At 40.6% G+C, this 19,204-nt stretch overlaps 2 protein-coding genes across 2 annotated transcripts; both read right to left on the bottom strand.

The window, feature by feature from the left end:
• Positions 1-1,369: 1,369 nt before the first annotated feature.
• LOC307257645 (carbohydrate sulfotransferase 3-like) lies at positions 1,370-4,830 on the bottom strand (the record flags this gene model as incomplete). Its single annotated transcript, XM_080036905.1, has 3 exons — positions 1,370-2,027; positions 4,220-4,708; positions 4,751-4,830. 3 exons carry the CDS (start codon positions 4,828-4,830, stop codon positions 1,370-1,372), a joined length of 1,227 nt encoding a protein of 408 aa, XP_079893031.1.
• Positions 4,831-12,420: 7,590 nt separating this feature from the next.
• LOC307257646 (carbohydrate sulfotransferase 3-like) lies at positions 12,421-18,181 on the bottom strand (the record flags this gene model as incomplete). Its single annotated transcript, XM_080036906.1, has 3 exons — positions 12,421-13,078; positions 17,576-18,037; positions 18,102-18,181. The coding sequence occupies 3 exons, from the start codon at positions 18,179-18,181 to the stop codon at positions 12,421-12,423; spliced, it is 1,200 nt and encodes a 399-aa protein (XP_079893032.1).
• Positions 18,182-19,204: the final 1,023 nt, after the last annotated feature.

The following is a 19,204-nucleotide window of genomic DNA, read 5'->3' as shown; positions in this document are numbered from 1 at the left end:
AGATCATTTTAAAAGTGAAATACAGTAATAATGTTGTAATGGGCACAACTGTTCATGATGATATATGGTTCTGCAGTCATTATCAACATGCTTTCAAGTTTTAAATAAAATTCAGAATAATGAACATTGACCACATTTCTACCCCCTAAGCAGGCAACGTATCTCTGGGGATACATACATTTCAAATTCTGCTAAAAAACCCACAAACACAAATGGATTTTTTTTTTCTTCATCAGCATGTTAAGACAAATGTCCTAATTCAATCTATGAATTTAGATTGTTATTTTAACAAAAATAAGTATGACTAATATATGATTACTTACACCCTGGGAAGCTGGCGCTTCACCACTGGCGTCCATGTTGATTTCTGATCAGGCTGACTAAACAATGAAAGATAACTTGAACCAAATCATGTCACCTAGATGCTAATAACAGACAAGTCTTTTGATAAATGCTAACTAGATTAGTGAAAACCTTCCAGCAAGCCCCCTACATGATGTTAAAGAGTATGTATCTCCCAGTGCACGTTGCCTGTTTTAGGGTTAACCAATTACAACTTGCACGACTATAACTAAAAAACAAACATTTAATTTATTGTTACTTGAGTACAATGTCAATATCTGCTCACCATCAGCTACCTGTCCACTGTGTGTGCGAGCCGAAAAAAAGTCTGGTGTTTACACACAGCTGGCGCTCCCCTAACAGCGTTCAGAGTGGATACAATATTAAAATAAATACTTCTTCTATATCAAGTGGCTTTTCATGGTTACAATAGGGCCCATCTTTGGTAGGGATGTCACGATACAGTTAGCCCATACTTCATATGTGGCTCACCTAGGTTATGGTTTTAGTACACAAGGATAAAATTCCTATTTTCAAACTCCTGCTTCTCAGCCCCACTCGCCGTGTTCCAGTGTTTGTGATATCTGACTCCGTTGCAGTTAACAGTGCTGGTTACTCCAACTTGTTCAGCTAATAGTAATTAGTTATCTAAGTACTGGCGGGGAGGCGCATTCACGGGCATGCTGCGTTCATGTGCTACTGTATTGCTCCGACACAATTCATGGAAACTAGTTAGTCTACAGTAAGTTTTGTTGCAAAACCGAAAAATCCACAATTGTCAAGTGAGAATTGAACCGTGGAAGGCGTACTGTACGGTTACATTTCATATTGAGATCTGTTGCATCCCCAGTCATTAGTGAGTATGAGTATCGTTGTATGGCCCAAATCTCACTGTCACTAGTCAAACATGTGTTGTTGTTTATGTCATCCCTGTTTGTTAGTTTTGATCTGTGCAATAATGGCCTCTCCAGGTTCTGAATCATTGTTTTTCCGCCATCTTTTTACAGATTCACAGGAACATTTTGGATTAGAGAAATTCTTTCTCCTCGAGCAAACTGATGGACTTATCGATCAGTGTTATTTCATCATCCACCAATCTGTAACCAAACAGCTTCATGGTGGGTCCGCACACGTTCTGCACTACCTGGGCCACTTTAAAAGGAAGCTTCGATCTCCATTTTTCTGCCTGCTGTGCTGAGTTCTTCATGGTGCTGTAGATCCCGTTGTATGTATGGTTGGTAAGCGCGCTCCTCAGAATCGACTTGATGATTTGTCGACTGAATGGTATCCCGGCAAACCTGTACATCTCCTCTGCTTTCTGCAAGGGGTCGCGGGCAATGTCCTCATAACGCACCAACATGTAGCGGCTCCTTAGCCAGCGCGGTTGGCTCAGTCCCAGCTCTGCAGCCATCCTCATACGGTCGCAGTTTTCTATGAACTCGTTCAACCCCTTTTCATTTTTAGGCCCCAGGGCAAAGGCAACCATTCGGGATGCAAAGATGGCCCGTGGATCTCTGACCAGCTGGATCACTCTCACATCCAGGCGAGGATCCTCTAACAGAGGCTGCAATGTGTCCAGCTGGCGGACACGGACAGTCTTAATGGCGTGGTATTGTTTGGAAAGGCAGGATTCAGATGCCAGGGTAAGGTTCAACGGCCCACATCGACGGTTTACACATGGAAACCTAGGACAAGAGTGGTACATTTATTGTAAGAAAACATCTGTTATTTCATGTGTATAGGGTTCCTTAAAGTAGCTACGAGGAACTTCTAAATAGTTTTGTAACAGTTCCCTCTGGTGACAGAGCAAACGAGACCATCAGTGCAAAGAATTATATTTTTACATAGTTTTTCTATATGACTTTTTCTGGCTACGCTCACCCAGGAAGAACAGCTGGTGTTGTAAAAACAATCCCGCTTTTGTACAATGGAGCTGCTAAAATGTATACAAACTGAATGTTCCTCGTAGCCACTTAAAAGCGACTACAATAAACTTTTTGTTGATTCTTACTGAACCTGTATAATGCAGTGGTGTTTTAATGACTTCAGTGCCTGCTGTCCTTAAGATCTTTGCGAGCACGTGCCGGTGGCTGATTTAGTACCATTCGTGAAACACAGTATATTCCGGTCAGCCTGCCATAAATTGTTTAGTCTGAGAATTAATACAAAAAATTAGCAAACGCCTGGTTATTTGAAATGCGACCAAAGGTAGAAGACACCTGTTCAGAATCAGCCATGACTTCAGGGCATATCCGTCATTTAATTGGTCAACAATTATCTCGATTATTTGAGTGTTTGGTCTTTTAAATGTCTATCCCGATCTCCTACTTCCCATGATTGTCTGCAAATATTTCGCTCAACATTACAAGCTAAATACAAATTAACCTGCCTTATAGAACTTGTAGAACTAGAACTGAATTGCAAATAAATTGTTAGATGATTTCAGTAACAAGAGTAGTGGTGTGGGGTTGATGACCAGGGCCACGATACAAGTTGGCTCATGAACACACCTCGACAGCAGCGAATCAGCTCCACCCTGACCAATCCCCACTGACTAAATAAGCTCATCTAATTAATGGGATTTGGTTAGGGTGGAACTGATTTGCTGCTGTGGAGGTGCATTCAAGAATTATAATACATGACACACTAACAATCACACAGCGTCTGCCCAGCTTTAGTCGTCCCAAACTAACGCTGAACACCTGAAGGCTTGTACAACCCCACACCACCACATATGGTGCGATGTTTTGTTCCCAAATGCAACTCGTATTGAGCACAGCGGTTTGAATGGGAACAACTCAGCAACGAGCCTGCTCACCGGTATCGCAGAGGTCGTAAGTAGTAATTACAAAGAAATTCAATGTACCAAATTGACATAATAAAAACTTTTCGTATTGTTACATTATCCAAAATACTTTTCTGTTTTTATGTTATAATTGAGGATATCGTCTTTAAAATAAATAAATACATTTAGATTGTTTATATTAGAGTTTAGTTAGATCCGATAGGACAGATGCCGTCCTGGCAAATCAGCAGCAAAGGGCCGCTGTCGCGAAGACGTTTTGTCAATGGTGGCCATGTTTCTTCAGCTATCTCGCTAAAACTTTATACACATGTGTATATCGGTCCCCTAAGGCTATGTACACAATTTGGTGGTGATAGATTGGAAATCCATAAAGTAAATGTGACTGTGTTTCAGTTTATGCAAATTAGGGAAGAAAACAAAAATCATGGCCAACCCCTATATTCCAAGAGGCTTTATTGTGGAGCAATCTTTTAGGGACATGTGTATCATATGGTTTTGATAAGGTGAAATTTGAGAGAGATTTGGTTAAAATCCTGTTTTTCAGTTCATGCTAATTAGTGAAAAATATTTCCTGGCGGACTTATATGGCCGCAGAGGCTTTTTTGTGGAGCACCCTCAACTGTACCTGTGTGAGAAATGTCAAGTCAATCGGACATACAGTGTGAGGGGCGTGGCTTCTCAAACTTTTTTCAGTCGGGGCTTCCACAAGGCGCCACCTTGTGGAAAATCAAGAAGCTGAATAATAAGACACCCCGCGGAGTGGGAACGAGTGTTCTGTGAATTATTTTGCATTTCTAAGTGTAACGGTGTGGGAGGAGATAGGGCTAGAAAAAGGGAAGGAAGAAGAAGAAGAAGAAGAAGAAGAAGAAAAAGTATGGTGAATAACAATAAGTTACAGGCTCTCAATACTTGAGGGCCTATACTTAATACCTATTTTTATAAAGCTCTTTTCAAAAAAAGTTACTAAGCGCTTTACATTCCCTTTAAAATACAATGAGCAAACAGTCTAAAATAATCAACCATTGTCAAGCTTGATTGGTAACTGGTTAGTATCTGGAGAATTTACCATACCTCTCAGAAACACCTTTGACGACAGGACTGCAGACAGGTTCGTCACAGAGCGATAAACTGGACTGCCTGCGGAACAGAGCTGGGGTGACATGGTCCTGAGGTGGGGGTAAGATGAACTTCTCAAGAGGAGAGAAATCACACAGGAAGAGCCCCTGGAGAATGTCCAGGTAGATTCCTGCCAGCACCGTCGCGTTTGCGTCCTTTGCCACGAAACCCACATGATACAAAGGCTCATACAGGTAAAACATGTTCTCCCCGAGCTGGTTGAAAAATTCCCCCACGAACGAGGAACCTGCCCTTGTGACGGTGAAGAGTAGTACGTGCTTACGGCCACCGCTGCTGTTATGCATGCCCAAATCCTCTCCTTCTTGCTCCTCTGAGAGACTTTCTCTCCGACCCATGGTGGAAAAAGTACTAAGGATGAAAAAAGACGAGCAACATAAATTATAATATAATATAATATAATTCTCATGACCTACTGCATTACACCTTAAGCAAAGTCAGGTTACACATGGCTCATTATTCTTTTACCTTGACAGGATGTTGCTTTCCATTTCAATGATGACCAGGGCCACGATACAGATGAAGACAATTGCATTTATGGTCTGCATTCTTGAGTCCTGGCTTTATTACTGAACTTCTAGAGTCTGGTGTGTCTGTTGGTCATGTCTTGTCATGTAGAGGCTAAAGATTCATTCTGTAACAAGAGAGGCTCATCAGTAAGTACAGTGTGAGAGAAACAGATTATGCGATACAGATGTTTTTCCAGAATGACTCAAAATAAATATTCTTATCCTGGTGTTTTGTGACAGTGTTTAGTTTAGTTGGTGCTCCGCTTCCGAGGAACTTTAAGTTAGTGTTGTTGAACCCACTTGAACCCATAAAAGCAGTACTGTCTTAAGATATACCCAGAGGCATTTAGAACAACTATATAAAAATATAATTGTTTTGCTCTGATGGTCTCATTTGCTGTTACACGTCATTTATGATCATCAGAGAAGAGATTGTTTCAGAAATATTTAAAAGTTCCTCGTAGCACCTTTAATAAGCAGATCTTTGTTTATCAGCATTGAGTACAGGGCAAATAAGAAGCTTTCAAGTATATTGTGGGGGTATTGCATTGAAAAAATAGACTATGTTTGACTAAATTTGATTTTAAATGACTCAGTCCAACACATTTCGTATTTTCCTCTATGGACTTTTCACCCATATTTAGTAAATATCACCCAATGTTCTGAGCTTAATACGCCATAGCGATCATACTGTCAGGGTGTAGCGCTTGAGCTGAGCACTTTGTTTATTCAATCTGACTATCTGCTCAAGCAGAAACACACATCTGCATTAGACAAACATATATATCAGTTTCCTCAACGCAAATATCTGAACCCATTTTAAGTTATTTTTGAATGTACAATTTCAACGTGATTTATTAATTTTGGGACTTTAACATCATTTGCTAGTCGGACTTAAAGAAAATTAACTTCTTGAGATGTTAAGACGGTAGATGGTACAAACCTTAAGCTGATCTCTCTCCGCAATCAGGCATCATAGCATCTTGCTGCTGCATTGTGGGCTCCTCTTCTCTGCCAGGTGAATGAGAGGCAGTGCAGAGGAAACATAGGGTGAGATCAGCTAAAATGGGCCAGTTAAGGGTTGTTGTGGGCAGGGCAATGCCTCTCCCAAGGCTGTTGAGAAAAACACCCATTAAAGGGTAACTAAACCCCCCCTAGTTTGGGCTGAACTGCAGGTGTGGGCGACTGTGGCTCAGGTGGTTAAGCTGGTTGGCCAAAGATCCTAGGGTTGGCGGTTCGATCCCAGCCCGGCCACTTGTGTCATGGTCGTTGTGTCCCTGGGCAAGACACTTCACCCACCTTGCCTCGTGTGAATGTGTATGACTGCTGTATGTTTGAGGTGATGGTCGGAGGGGCCGATGGCGCTGAATGGCAGCCTCGCTTCTGTCAGTCTGCCCCAGGGCAGCTGTGGCTACTATGGTATACCGGTATGACTGTGTGTGAACGAATTGTCTGGAACCCTGTAAAGCGCTTTGAGTATCATGAAAGGCGCTATATAAATCCAAGCAATTATTATTATTAATTATTATTATTATCCTCCCTGAAATTCTAAAAGTACATTAACTTGGGCGGTAATGGGAGGGTGCTTAGACAGTAAAGACACACCCAGACAGCCCAGTCTTCTAATCTCTCCCTCACACTTGCCAGTGTCAGATTTTTACAAGCAACTTTGGGCTTCATAAAGCGCAGTCACTTATTTGGGCTGCTGCCCATGCTTTAAATAATTTTATATTGTATATTATTGGCATGCTTTTAATTTGATATTGAATTGTTGCCTAATGTTTGCATGGTAAACTTATGCTGTGTGATGATATAATAGTGATTTTTCTTTTACTTTATTAGAGGTTTAGAGAGAAATGTTGCAAGTTCCATTTTTGGAATGGTTAAATTCATAATAACTGATCAGTTAGTGGCCTGGCACATCAAATCTGCCAGTAAATGATAAGGTTGATTAATCAATAAAAAACATGAACATCTACAAATAATGATGTGAAATACCTGTCCTGATGGCCTCCATCAGATATAATTATGATATTTGGCTAAATAAACATATTGTTTTATGAAAACACATTTTTTTTGTCTGTGGCTTAACTTACCTTAATGTGTTAGGGCAGATGAAGCATGTTTGTGAAGTTAAATGTTACTTTAAATATGTTTCATTATTCTTTTACCACCAACAGACATGTTATTAAACTATATTATGCAGTTTAACTAATTAACTATCTGGTTTATTCAGGCTTCAGCATTATCAAATACTATATTGTGTTAAATATCGATCAATATGGAAAAAAAATTGTGATAATATTTTTGGCCATATCGGCCAGCCCCACAATAGATGCTGTGCGGACTCTGGAATGGAGACAATAGCTGCATTCGGAATCGCTTATTCCTTTTTCTATTCTACATACTACAGTGGACCACATCATGAAAACAGGTGGATACCTTTCTTATTAATCTTATTAATAGGACAGGACATACTGTAATTTTGTAGCATATTGTCCCTGAGGCAAAACAGGTTTTAATTCATCCCTGTCACATGATGACTTGTTCACATGCCCAGTCAAGTACAATATTCCATGAGCTGTATCATGCCACACTGAACATACTGATCAAGATGCCACGTGATCCCTAACCCTAACCCCAGCAAATGAAGACCTAACAAGTTCTTAAAGCAAAGAAAGATAAAAGGCACAAAGAAAGTTGGTAAAAAAAATAAAATAATGGAATGAACAGATTTTATTTGAAAGCTCCAGAACATTTTTGAAATTATTTTAGTGAAGTTGCTTTTTTTTGCATTTCACTTAAGATCGATCAAATATGTATGGGCCTCTAGTTTGGTATACCTTCCAGCTGGACTAATCAAATTTAGTTCATTTATTTAATTTTACTTGCGAGCTTAGCAAGGGGTCAAACATGCACAGCATACATGGTTGACACACATGGTTGTGATGCATGGTTGACACAAATGGTTGACAGAATATCAGAAACTTTATAGGAGCAAGATGTGTGTGCGTAAACATTGGTGGGTGTGTAAAACCCCATGACATGATCTCACAGGATGTAATTAACAACAATAGACAGAGGCAAAACTCTAGAGCCCCCCCTTCCTATTCCCCTTAATTGATCATATAGTTTTCTATAGTGCAGCTGCTTGATCATTAGCGTTGGGTAAAAAGATCATTAGCATTGGGTAAAAAGTTCACTCAGACAAAGCCCAAAGTGTTCCTGATGGGACATCTTCTTGTCTATTAAGGGACTTTCCCAATGTTGTACACCATGGCGTCAAATTGATATCTCATGATGATGACTTCACAGCCGGTAGTATTCAAAGTACACAGTGAGGTGAGCTGAATGTTTAAGCATTAAAATGTTATACAAACATAGGCAAACAAATTTAATTAACAGTGTGTGTGTTTGTGTTTGTGTGTTTGTCCGTGCTTGAGTGAATATGTGTGTGTGTGTGTGTGTGTGTGTGTGTGTGTGTGTGTGTGTGTGTGTGTGTGTGTGTGTGTGTGTGTGTGCGTGCGTGCGTGCGTGCGTGCGTGCGTGCGTGCGTGCGTGCGTGCGTGCGTGCGTGCGTGCGTGCGTGCGTGCGTGCGTGCGTGCGTGCGTGCGTGCGTGCGTGCGTGCGTGCGTGCGTGCGTGCGTGCGTGCGTGCGTGCGTGCGTGCGTGCGTGCGTGCGTGCGTGTAACTGGTTCAATCATTATCACATCATATGAACCCTTTGTGTGCCATATGGTGACAACATTGGGTTTTGACAAATCGTTGTACAGTTTTGACTTGATTATTTTAGCTGAGGTCCTCTGCTACTTATGTGCGAGCTCTTGAATTGTTAAAAGTATTTGGATCATAAAAACAGGTGGATACCTTTTGCAGCGCTGCAACATTCTTATTCATCTTATTACTGTAATAGGACAGGACATGCTGTAACTCTGTAGGCTATTGTCCGTGAGGCAAAACAGCTTTTGAATCATCCCTTTGTCATAAGAAGACATGTTCACATCACACGGCCATCACACACGCCCAGGTACAATATAGGGCGACCGTGGCTCAGGCGGTAGAGCGGGTTGGCCAATGATCCAAGGGTTGGCGGTTTGATCCCCGCTCTGCCACCTGTGTCATGATTGATGTGTCCTTGGGCTCCATCCACCTTGCCTGGTGTGAATGTGTTTGACTGCAGTATGTTTGCCCCAAACAAGCGCAGCGAGACCTATGAGCAAGACCCAGCTGAAGGCCTCTCCGAATAGTCCAATCTCCTAACCTATAGCCTCCTTTCCTATACCTTAACCCCTAAACGTCATCGGGAGAGATGAAAGGTGCTTCCTATCGAACATAGGAAAAGACAGCACTGTTTCAAATGAATTCGACTCCACTTTTCCTAACCGACGTCATTGCGCGACGGCGAGTAGTGCTGACGTGAGTCTCTATCGTGAAACTACACTATTTTCCGAAAATGGACTACAACAAGCACTCGTTTGATCCATGGGTTCTTTTCAAATTGATTTTAATCAGGTTGTCGCCAACAGAGTGGCGACAACCTGTCCCAATGTGCTGGAGTCCACAGCACGAGCGAGCTGAGTGCAGTCTACCGACCACGCTCCCTCTCCCTCCTCCCTCTCTCCCTCTCTCCCTCTCTCCCTCTCTCCCTGCGTGGGACATCCTGTGCAGGCTGGCGAGGTCACGTGATCTCCCCAAACACTCAGCAATTATGTATAAAGATCTCCCTGTGTGAGGTAGTAGAGCCTGCAGAATATTGAGTCCAGGCCACTTTTCTTTTAGAGGAGGATGTGAATGCTGCAAGTGAAAGTAGTGTCAAATTTAAAACAGCCAATGGGCTATCCTATTAATCTAGTGTCATTGTCTATGTAATTAGATAGTTAAGATAATGTGTATTTATCACAGGGAAACTGAAGCACACAAAGTCCCAACATCTGCTTCACCAAGAAATCTTTAGAGCAACGCAGTTTAGCATATATCGGCTACTGTACAAATGTCGTTCTTTATAAAAAAATCCTTTAAAAAAGGCTAGCTTTTTGGGGAAAACATAAATAATCACAACATACAATGAGATAATTTAGGCTTTCCAAACAGTGAAAAGAAGAGATTTTCTTTAAACTGGAAATAAATGCACCTACTGATCTAGAATCGTCCTCAAAATCCTTCGGCTTCCAGTTTTTAACATTCAATGTAACTGTATCATTCATTGTGACTCCTCCTGTGACTTACATTATATACCAATACTGGTAGGGCATGATAACTTAATAATAATAATTATACATTTTATTTATATAGCACTTTTCTCTCACTCAGAGCGCGTAACTTAAGGCACTTATACATTGTAATCCTGTTTTTGGCTGCTTGTCACAATGTATCATTTATTCAATTCATATATTCTGTTGAATGTGTCTGAGATAACATGTGTTTTTCTGTAAGCTGACACAGAACAAGATTAAATAACAAATGTTGAATCTGCGGTCACACAGGAAGTGTCAGTCAGACGTGCAGTGCATTCTCTGTACAATAAGGGTTAGGGTTATGAACATTTCCCCATTGTAATAAAGGATTATCTTTTCTTATCTTATAACCTTGTCATGCAGTCTATTTTAATTTTCATTGATTGGCATTCATCTTTTTGTCATGAAACAATGTATCTGTTACATCATGCTGTGTACCCTGTCCCACAGCTGTGAAAGATGTCTGGTGTTCTCTGAACTTTATTAAATATTACAAAAGACAAGCTTGTTTACACAGTATGAACAATTTATTTATTCTTTTCCCCATCAGAATACAATGTCCACCCACAGCAATAATTCCATAAAAATTCATAATGTTTAAAATGGTTTAAAATGCATGATTTAGTAATAGTTAAAAAAAAATGAAAAAATAGTCGGATACTGATGAAAGCTACACAGTTTTTGACCATGCGTTCGACAAGCAAGATGTTCTTATGTTTTTTTAAGGAAACATTTTATGACAAAGAACATATTTGTCTTGTCTCTTCGCTCAAGTTGCAACTACTGTTAGTTGACTCCAACATGTGATATAGTTACGATAAAGAATTGGACTGAGTTCCACTACCACATCTAGTGTTGGGTCAAGCAGCAGTCCCTTTATATTCAACCCATTGACTCCCAAATTAAAATATTCACATTTAAACAACAACTATTCTGCCAAAAAATGCACTATGTCTCTGCTTTACTCTTCTTGAAGATTCTTGAGGTTATATTACTATACACATTTACAGTCCACCAGCAGTCGTTCACCACTTGGGGGCAGCAGTGTAAATGAAAGCAGATTACTGAAACAGCGTTTCAGATTTCAGGCTGAGCCCAGGAGCAGCACTGGCTTAGTTTAGGAACCATGGGCCAACATGATGTGCATCAGTATCAAATTCAAATCACCTATGGGGCACCCTTAGCTCAGTTGGTAGGGCGTCTCCCCCATGGGCCTCGGCCAGCAGCGGACCCGGGTTTGATTCCAGCCCGCGGTCGTTCTCTGCATGTCACTCCCCTCTCTGCCCCATTTCAACTCTGTCTCTACACTATCAATAAAGCATAAAAATGCCAAAAAAATATGTTTAAAAGAAATATATATATCAAATCACCTACAAGAAATATTCATTGTTTTTACAAATGTAATTGTTATTTTTTCACGTAAAAGATATATGCTGCCACACGGCCGGCCATAAGGGGCAGAAAGTAGTAATGCTTTCTAGGGCCCAGCCACTTGGGGGGCCATGGTCTTTGGAAGTCAACAAGAACCTAACTAAGATAAACTTTATTTTTAACCGAAATATTCACTTTAACCAATTACAACTTGCACGACTATAACTAAAAAACAAACATTTAATTTATTGTTACTTGAGTAAAATGTCAATATCTGCTCACCATCAGCTACCTGTCCACTGTGTGTGCGAGCCGAAAAAAAGTCTGGTGTTTACACACAGCTGGCGCTCCCCTAACAGCGTTCAGAGTGGATACAATATTAAAATAAATACTTCTTCTATATCAAGTGGCTTTTCATGGTTACAATAGGGCCCATCTTTGGTAGGGATGCCACGATACAGTTAGCCCATACTTCATATGTGGCTCACCTAGGTTATGGTTTTAGTACACAAGGATAAAATTCCTATTTTCAAACTCCTGCTTCTCAGCCCCACTCGCCGTGTTCCAGTGTTTGTGATATCTGACTCTGTTGCAGTTAACAGTGCTGGTTACTCCAACTTGTTCAGCTAATAGTAATTAGTTATCTAAGTACTGGCGGGGAGGCGCATTCACGGGCATGCTGCGTTCATGTGCTACTGTATTGCTCCGACACAATTCATGGAAACTAGTTAGTCTACATTAAGTTTTGTTGCAAAACCGAAAAATCCACAATTGTCAAGTGAGAATTGAACCGTGGAAGGCGTACTGTACGGTTACATTTCATATTGAGATCTGTTGCATCCCCAGTCATTAGTGAGTATGAGTATCGTTGTATGGCCCAAATCTCACTGTCACTAGTCAAACATGTGTTGTTGTTTATGTCATCCCTGTTTGTTAGTTTTGATCTGTGCAATAATGGCCTCTCCAGGTTCTGAATCATTGTTTTTCCGCCGTCTTTTTACAGATTCACAGGAACATTTTGGATTAGAGAAATTCTTTCTCCTCGAGCAAACTGATGGACTTATCGATCAGTGTTATTTCATCATCCACCAATCTGTAACCTAACAGCTTCATGGTGGGTCCGCACACGTTCTGCACTATCTGGGCCACTTTAAAAGGAAGCTTCGATCTCCATTTTTCTGCCTGCTGTGCTGAGTTCTTCTCGGTGCTGTAGATCCCGTTGTATGTATGGTTGGTAAGCGCGCTCCTCAGAATCAGCTTGATGATTTGTCGACTGAATGGTATACCAGCGAACCTGTACATCTCCTCTGCTTTCTGCAAGGGGTCGCGGGCAATGTCCTCATAACGCACCAACATGTAGCGGCTCCTTAGCCAGCGCGGTTGGCTCAGTCCCAGCTCTGCAGCCATCCTCATACGGTCGCAGTTTTCTATGAACTCGTTCAACCCCTTTTCATTTTTAGGCCCCAGGGCAAAGGCAACCATTCGGGATGCAAAGATGGCCCGTGGATCTCTGACCAGCTGGATCACTCTCACATCCAGGCGAGGATCCTCTAACAGAGGCTGCAATGCGTCCAGCTGGCGGACACGGACAGTCTTAATGGCGTGGTATTGTTTGGAAAGGCAGGATTCAGATGCCATGGTCAGGTTCAACGGCCCACATTGACGGTTTACACATGGAAACCTAGGACAAGATTAGTACATATGTTGTAAGAAAACATCTGTTATTTCATGTGTATAGGATTCCTTAAAGTAGCTACGAGGAACTTCTAAATAGTTTTGTAACAGTTCCCTCAGGTGACAGAGCAAACGAGACCATCAGTGCAAAGAATTATATTTTTATATAGTTTTTCTTTATGCCTTTTTCTGGCTATGCTCACCCAGGAAGAACAGCTGGTGTTGTAAAAACAATCCAATTTTGTCCAAAGGAGCTGCTAAAATGTATACAAACTGAATGTTCCTCTTAGCCACTTAAAAGCGACAATAAGAAACTTTTTGTTGATTCTTACTGAACCTGTGTAATGCAGTGGTGTTTTAATGACTTCAGTGCCTGCTGTCCTTAAGATCTTTGCGAGCACGTGCCGGTGGCTGATTTAGTACCATTCGTGAAACACAGTATATTCCGGTCAGCCTGCCATAAATTGTTTAGTCTGAGAATTAATACAAAAAATTAGCAAACGCCTGGTTGTTTGAAATACGACCAAAGAAGACACCTGTTCAGAATCAGCCATGACTTCAGGGCATATCCGTCATTTAATTGGTCAACAATGATCTCGATTATTTTATTGTTTGGTCTTTTGAATGTCCATCCCGATCTCCTACTTCCCATGATTGTCTGCAAATATTTCGCTCAACATTACGAGGTAAATACAAATTAACCTGCCTTATAGAACTTTTAGAACTAGAACTGAATTGCAAATACGTTGTTAGATGATTTCAGTAAGTGTAGTGGTGTGGGGTTGAACAAGCCCTCAGGTGTTCAGCCTTGCACTCAAGTTGGCTCATGAACACACCTCGACAGCAGCTCCACCCTGACCAAACTAATTAATGGGTGCAATGTTTTGTTCCCAAATGCAACTCGTATTGAGCACAGCGGTTTGAATGGGAACAACTCAGCAACGAGCCTGCTCACCGGTATCGCAGGGGTCGTAAGTAGTAATTACAAAGAAATTCAATGTACCAAATTGACATAATAAAAACTGATAGCCATAATATAAACCTTTCGTATTGTTACATTATCCAAAATACTTTTCGATTTTTATGTTGAAAAGAATTGAGGATAGCGTCTTTAAAAAAATTGGTAACACTTTACAATAAGGTACACAAAATTGTAGTAGCTACTACATACCTACTACATAGATATGTGTTACCTACTACATAGGGTTTTTTTTTTGTGTTACCTACTACATAGGGGTTTTTTTTGTGCTACCTAACACATAGGTTTTTTTTTTGTGCTACCTATGTGTTAGGTAGCACAAAAAAAACTATGTGTTAGGTAGCACAAAAAAAAAACCTAACACATAGGGTTTTTTTTGTGTTACCTACTATATAGGGTTTTTTTTTGTGTTACCTACTACATAGGGTTTTTTTTTGTGCTACCTAACACATAGGTTTTTTTTTTGTGCTACCTAACACATAGGTTTTTTTTTTGTGCTACCTATGTGTTAGGTAGCACAAAAAAAACTATGTGTTAGGTAGCACAAAAAAAAAACCTAACACATAGGGTTTTTTTTGTGTTACCTACTATATAGGGTTTTTTTTTGTGTGTTACCTACTACATAGGTTTTTTTTTGTGCTACCCAACACATAGGGTTTTTTTTGTGCTACCTATGTGTTAGGTAGCACACAAAAAAAAACCTAACACAGGGTTTTTTTTTTGTGTTACCTACTACATAGGTTTTTTTTTGTGCTACCTAACACATAGGTAGCACAAAAAAAACCTATGTGTTAGGTAGCACAAAAGAAAACCTATGTAGTAGGTAACACAAAAAAAAAAACCCTGTGTTAGGTTTTTTTGTGCTACCTAACACATAGGTAGCACAAAAAAAACCTATGTAGTAGGTAGGTAGCACAAAACAAACCCCTATGTGTTAGGTAGCACAAAAAAAAAACTATGTGTTAGGTAGCACAAAAAAAAACCTAACACATAGGGTTTTTTTGTGTTACCTACTATATAGGGTTTTTTTTTGTGTTACCTCCTACATAGGTTTTTTTTTGTGCTACCTATGTGTTAGGTAGCACAAAAAAAAAACCTAACAGGGGTTTTTTTTTTGTGTTACCTACTACATAGGTTTTTTTTTGTGCTACCTAACACATAGGGGTTTTTTTTTGTGCTACCTAACACATAGGTAGCACAAAAAAAAACCTATGTGTTAGGTAGCACAAAAAAAACCTATGTGTTAGGTAGCACACAAAAAAAAACTATGTGTTAGGTAGCACAAAAAAAAACCTATGTAGTAGGTAGCACAAAAAAAACCCTATGTGTTAGGTAGCACACAAAAAAAACTATGTGTTAGGTAGCACAAAAAAAAACCTAACACATAGGGTTTTTTTTTGTGTTACCTACTATATAGGGTTTTTTTTTGTGTTACCTACTACATAGGTTTTTTGTGTGCTACCTAACACATAGGTAGCACAAAAATAAAAAAACCCTGTGTTAGGTTTTTTTTGTGCTACCTAACACATAGGGTTTTTTTTTGTGTTACCTACTACATAGGTTTTTTTTTGTGCTACCTAACACATAGGTAGCACAAAAATAAAAAAAACCCTATGTGTTAGGTTTTTTTTTGTGCTACCTATGTGTTAGGTAGCACAAAAAAAACCTATGTAGTAGGTAACACAAAAAAAAAACCTATGTGTTAGGTAGCACAAAAAAAAAACCCTATGTAGTAGGTAACACAAAAAAAAACCTATGTAGTAGGTAACACATATCTATGTAGTAGGTATGTAGTAGCTACTACAATGTTGTGTACCTTATTGTAAAGTGTTACCAAAAAATTAAAAAAATCCCCTCCATCTCTGCAACTGTAGAATAATAATAACCAGAAAATCCCAAGGAGTTTCTAAAAGTACAGGCCTTCCGGCGCCAACCGCCAGCCTCATATCGACGGCTCTCCCCCATCGGCCTGACTCGAAACACTTGGCCGAACCGCTGCCGCGCTCTTTCCGAAGACTTGTCCCAAGTTAGATCCGATAGGACTGATGCCGTCCTGGCAAATCAGCAGCAAAGGGCCGCTGTCGCGAAGACGTTTTGTCAATGGTGGCCATGTTTCTTGAGCTATCTCGCTAAAACTTTATACACATGTGTATGTCGGTCCCCAAAGGCTATGTACACAATTTGGCGATGATAGGTTGGAAATCCATAAAGTAAATGTGACTGTGTTTCAGTTTATGCAAATTAGGGAAGAAAACAAAAATCATGGCCAACCCCTATGTTCCAAGAGGCTTTATTGTGGAGCAATCTTTTAGGGACATGTGTATCATATATGTAGCCTGGTCCAACCAGAACATCGTACTTCATTTCATTTGTACAGAAGGTCTGGAACTGCTGTAATTGGCAAACGTTCACTCACTTGGAGGCGGGTGTCTGTTGAAGTTTAAAACTATTGGATCTGCCCAGTGTCACTCTGGATTAGCCAACCAATCGCATAACGTTTGGTCATCACGTGTGTCATGAGCCGGCTTCTGACGGTGCGTTCAAGTTGTACAGGGAACTCGGAAATTTCCGACTTCACTACATTTTGTAGTCTATGGATCTACCGGTACTTGGCAACGGTAACTTGTTAGAGCCTAACGTTTAGTTATTTGGACGAGAAAGGTTGTCGGCGTCCATACTTTCGCGAGCAGATGCACTGGAACACAGACAGGTCGGAACTCGGAACTACCAAGTCGGAAATCTCCTTCTTCCGAGTATAAAGGAACGCAGCATTCAACTGAAACTGGAGGGCGACTTCGACATCATCGTTCTCAGCCACTCGTTTTGTTTGCTGATTGGACAGGCAGAAATCTGCCTGAGCAGAATCCCACTAATACGCCCCGTGCCCAGACTGACTACTGAAGGGAAAATGAAATTTGGCCGGAAGTAGGTAGGCGGGTGGAGCCAGGCTATCATATATGGTGTCGATAAGGTGAAATTTGAGAGAAATTTGGTTAAAATCCTGTCTTTCAGTTCATGCTAATTAGCGAAAAATATTTCCTGGTGGACTTATATGGTCCCAGAGGCTTTTTTTGTAGAGCACCCTCAAGTGTACCTGTGTGAGAAATTTCAAGTCAATCGGACATACAGTGTGAGGGGCGTGGCTTCTCAAACTTTTTTCAGTCGGGGCTTCCACAAGGCGCCACCTTGTGGAAAATCAAAAAGCTGAATAATAAGACACCCCGCGGAGTGGGAACGAGTGTTCTGTGAATTCTTTTGCATTTCTAAGTGTAACAGTGTGGGAGGAGATAGGGCTAGAAAAAGGGAAGGAAGAAGAAAAAGTATGGTGAATTACAATAAGTTACAGGCTCTCAATACTTGAGGGCCTGCACTTAATAATAATACCTATTTTTATAAAGCTCTTTTCAAAAAAAGTTACTAAGCGCTTTACATTCCCTTTAAAATACAATGAGCAAACAGTCTAAAATAATCAACCATTGTCAAGCTTGATTGGTAACTGGTTAGTATCTGGAGAATTTACCATACCTCTGAGAAACACCTTTGACGACAGGACTGCAGACAGGTTCATCACAGAGCGATACACTGACCTCCCTGCGGAACAGATCTGGGGTAACGTGGTCCTGAGGTGGGGGTAAGATGAACTTCTCAAGAGGAGAGAAATCACACAGGAACAGCCCTTGGAGAATGTCCAGGTAGATTCCTGCCAGCACCGTCGCGTTTGCGTCCTTTGCCACGAAACCCACATGAAACAAAGGCTCATACAGGTAAAACATGTTCTCCCCGAGCTGGTTGAAAAATTCCCCCACGAACGAGGAACCTGTCCTTGTGACGGTGAAGAGTAGTACGTGCTTACGGCCACCGCTGCTGTTATGCGTGCCCAAATCCTCTCCTTCTTGCTCCTCAGAGAGACTTTCTCTCCGACCCATGGTGGAAAAAGTACTAAGGATGAAAAAAGACGAGCAATATAAATTATAATATAATATAATTCTCATGACCTACTGCATTACACCTTAAGCAAAGTCAGGTTACACATGGCTCATTATTCTCTTACCTTGACAGGATGTTGCTTTCCATTTCAATGATGATCAGGCCCACGATACAGATGAAGACAAATGCATTTATGGTCTTCATTCTTGAGTCCTGGCTTTATTACTGAACTTCTAGAGTCTGGTGTGTCTGTTGGTCATGTCTTGTCATGCAGAGGCTAAAGATAAATTCTGTAACAAGAGAGGCTAATCAGTAAGTACAGTGTGAGAAAAATACAGTGCAATACAGATGTTTTTCCTGTTTATTACTTGTGACGGCCACAGGGTGTGCCTTGAGGTGTGGTTGCTGCTGGTGTGCTGTGTTTTGCAGGGAGCTGGTGGGCGGAGCAACACCATCGTTAATGGGATGCAGCTCACCTGAGCAGGCTTGATGAGGAGCCTATAAAGCAGCCCTGCGAGATTGACTCTGCCCTTGCCTGACCTGCAGCCTGCTTTTTTGTTTGATTTATATTGATTGTACACATTATTCTTTATTACATTCCTTATGTTTATATAAGACTGTGTGGCCTCCCCTTTATTGTTGCCAACCATTGAGCCAGGTTGTAACATACTCTAAATAAATATTCTTATCCTGGTGTTGTGTGACAGATCCTGGTGTTGTGTGACAGTGTTTAGTTTAGTTGGTGCTCCGCTTCCGAGGAACTTTCAGTTAGTGTTGTTGAACCCACTTGAACCCATAAAAGCAGTACTGTCTTAAGATATACCCAGAGGCATTTAGAACAACTATATAAAAATATAATTGTTTTGCTCTGATGGTCTCATTTGCTGTTACACGCCATTTATGATCAGAGAAGAGATTGTTTCAGAAATATTTAAAAGTTCCTCGTAGCACCTTTAATAAGCAGATCTTTGTTTAACAGCATTGAGTACATGGCAAATAAGAAGCTTTCAAGTACCTTGTGGGGGTATTGCATTGAAAAAATAGACTATGTTTGACTAAATTTGATTTTAAATGACTCAGTCCAACACATTTCGTATTTTCCTCTATGGACTTTTCACCCATATTTAGTAAATATCACCCAATGTTCTGAGCTTAATACGCCATAGCGATCAAACACACATCTGCATTAGACAAACTAATATTTCAGTTTCCTCAACGTGCAAATAT

Source organism: Ammodytes marinus (assembly GCF_949987685.1).
Source record: "Ammodytes marinus genome assembly, chromosome: 11".
NCBI lineage: Eukaryota > Metazoa > Chordata > Actinopteri > Uranoscopiformes > Ammodytidae > Ammodytes > Ammodytes marinus.
Note: the sequence above shows the minus strand (reverse complement) of the source record. Positions and strands in the feature narration are given on the sequence as shown.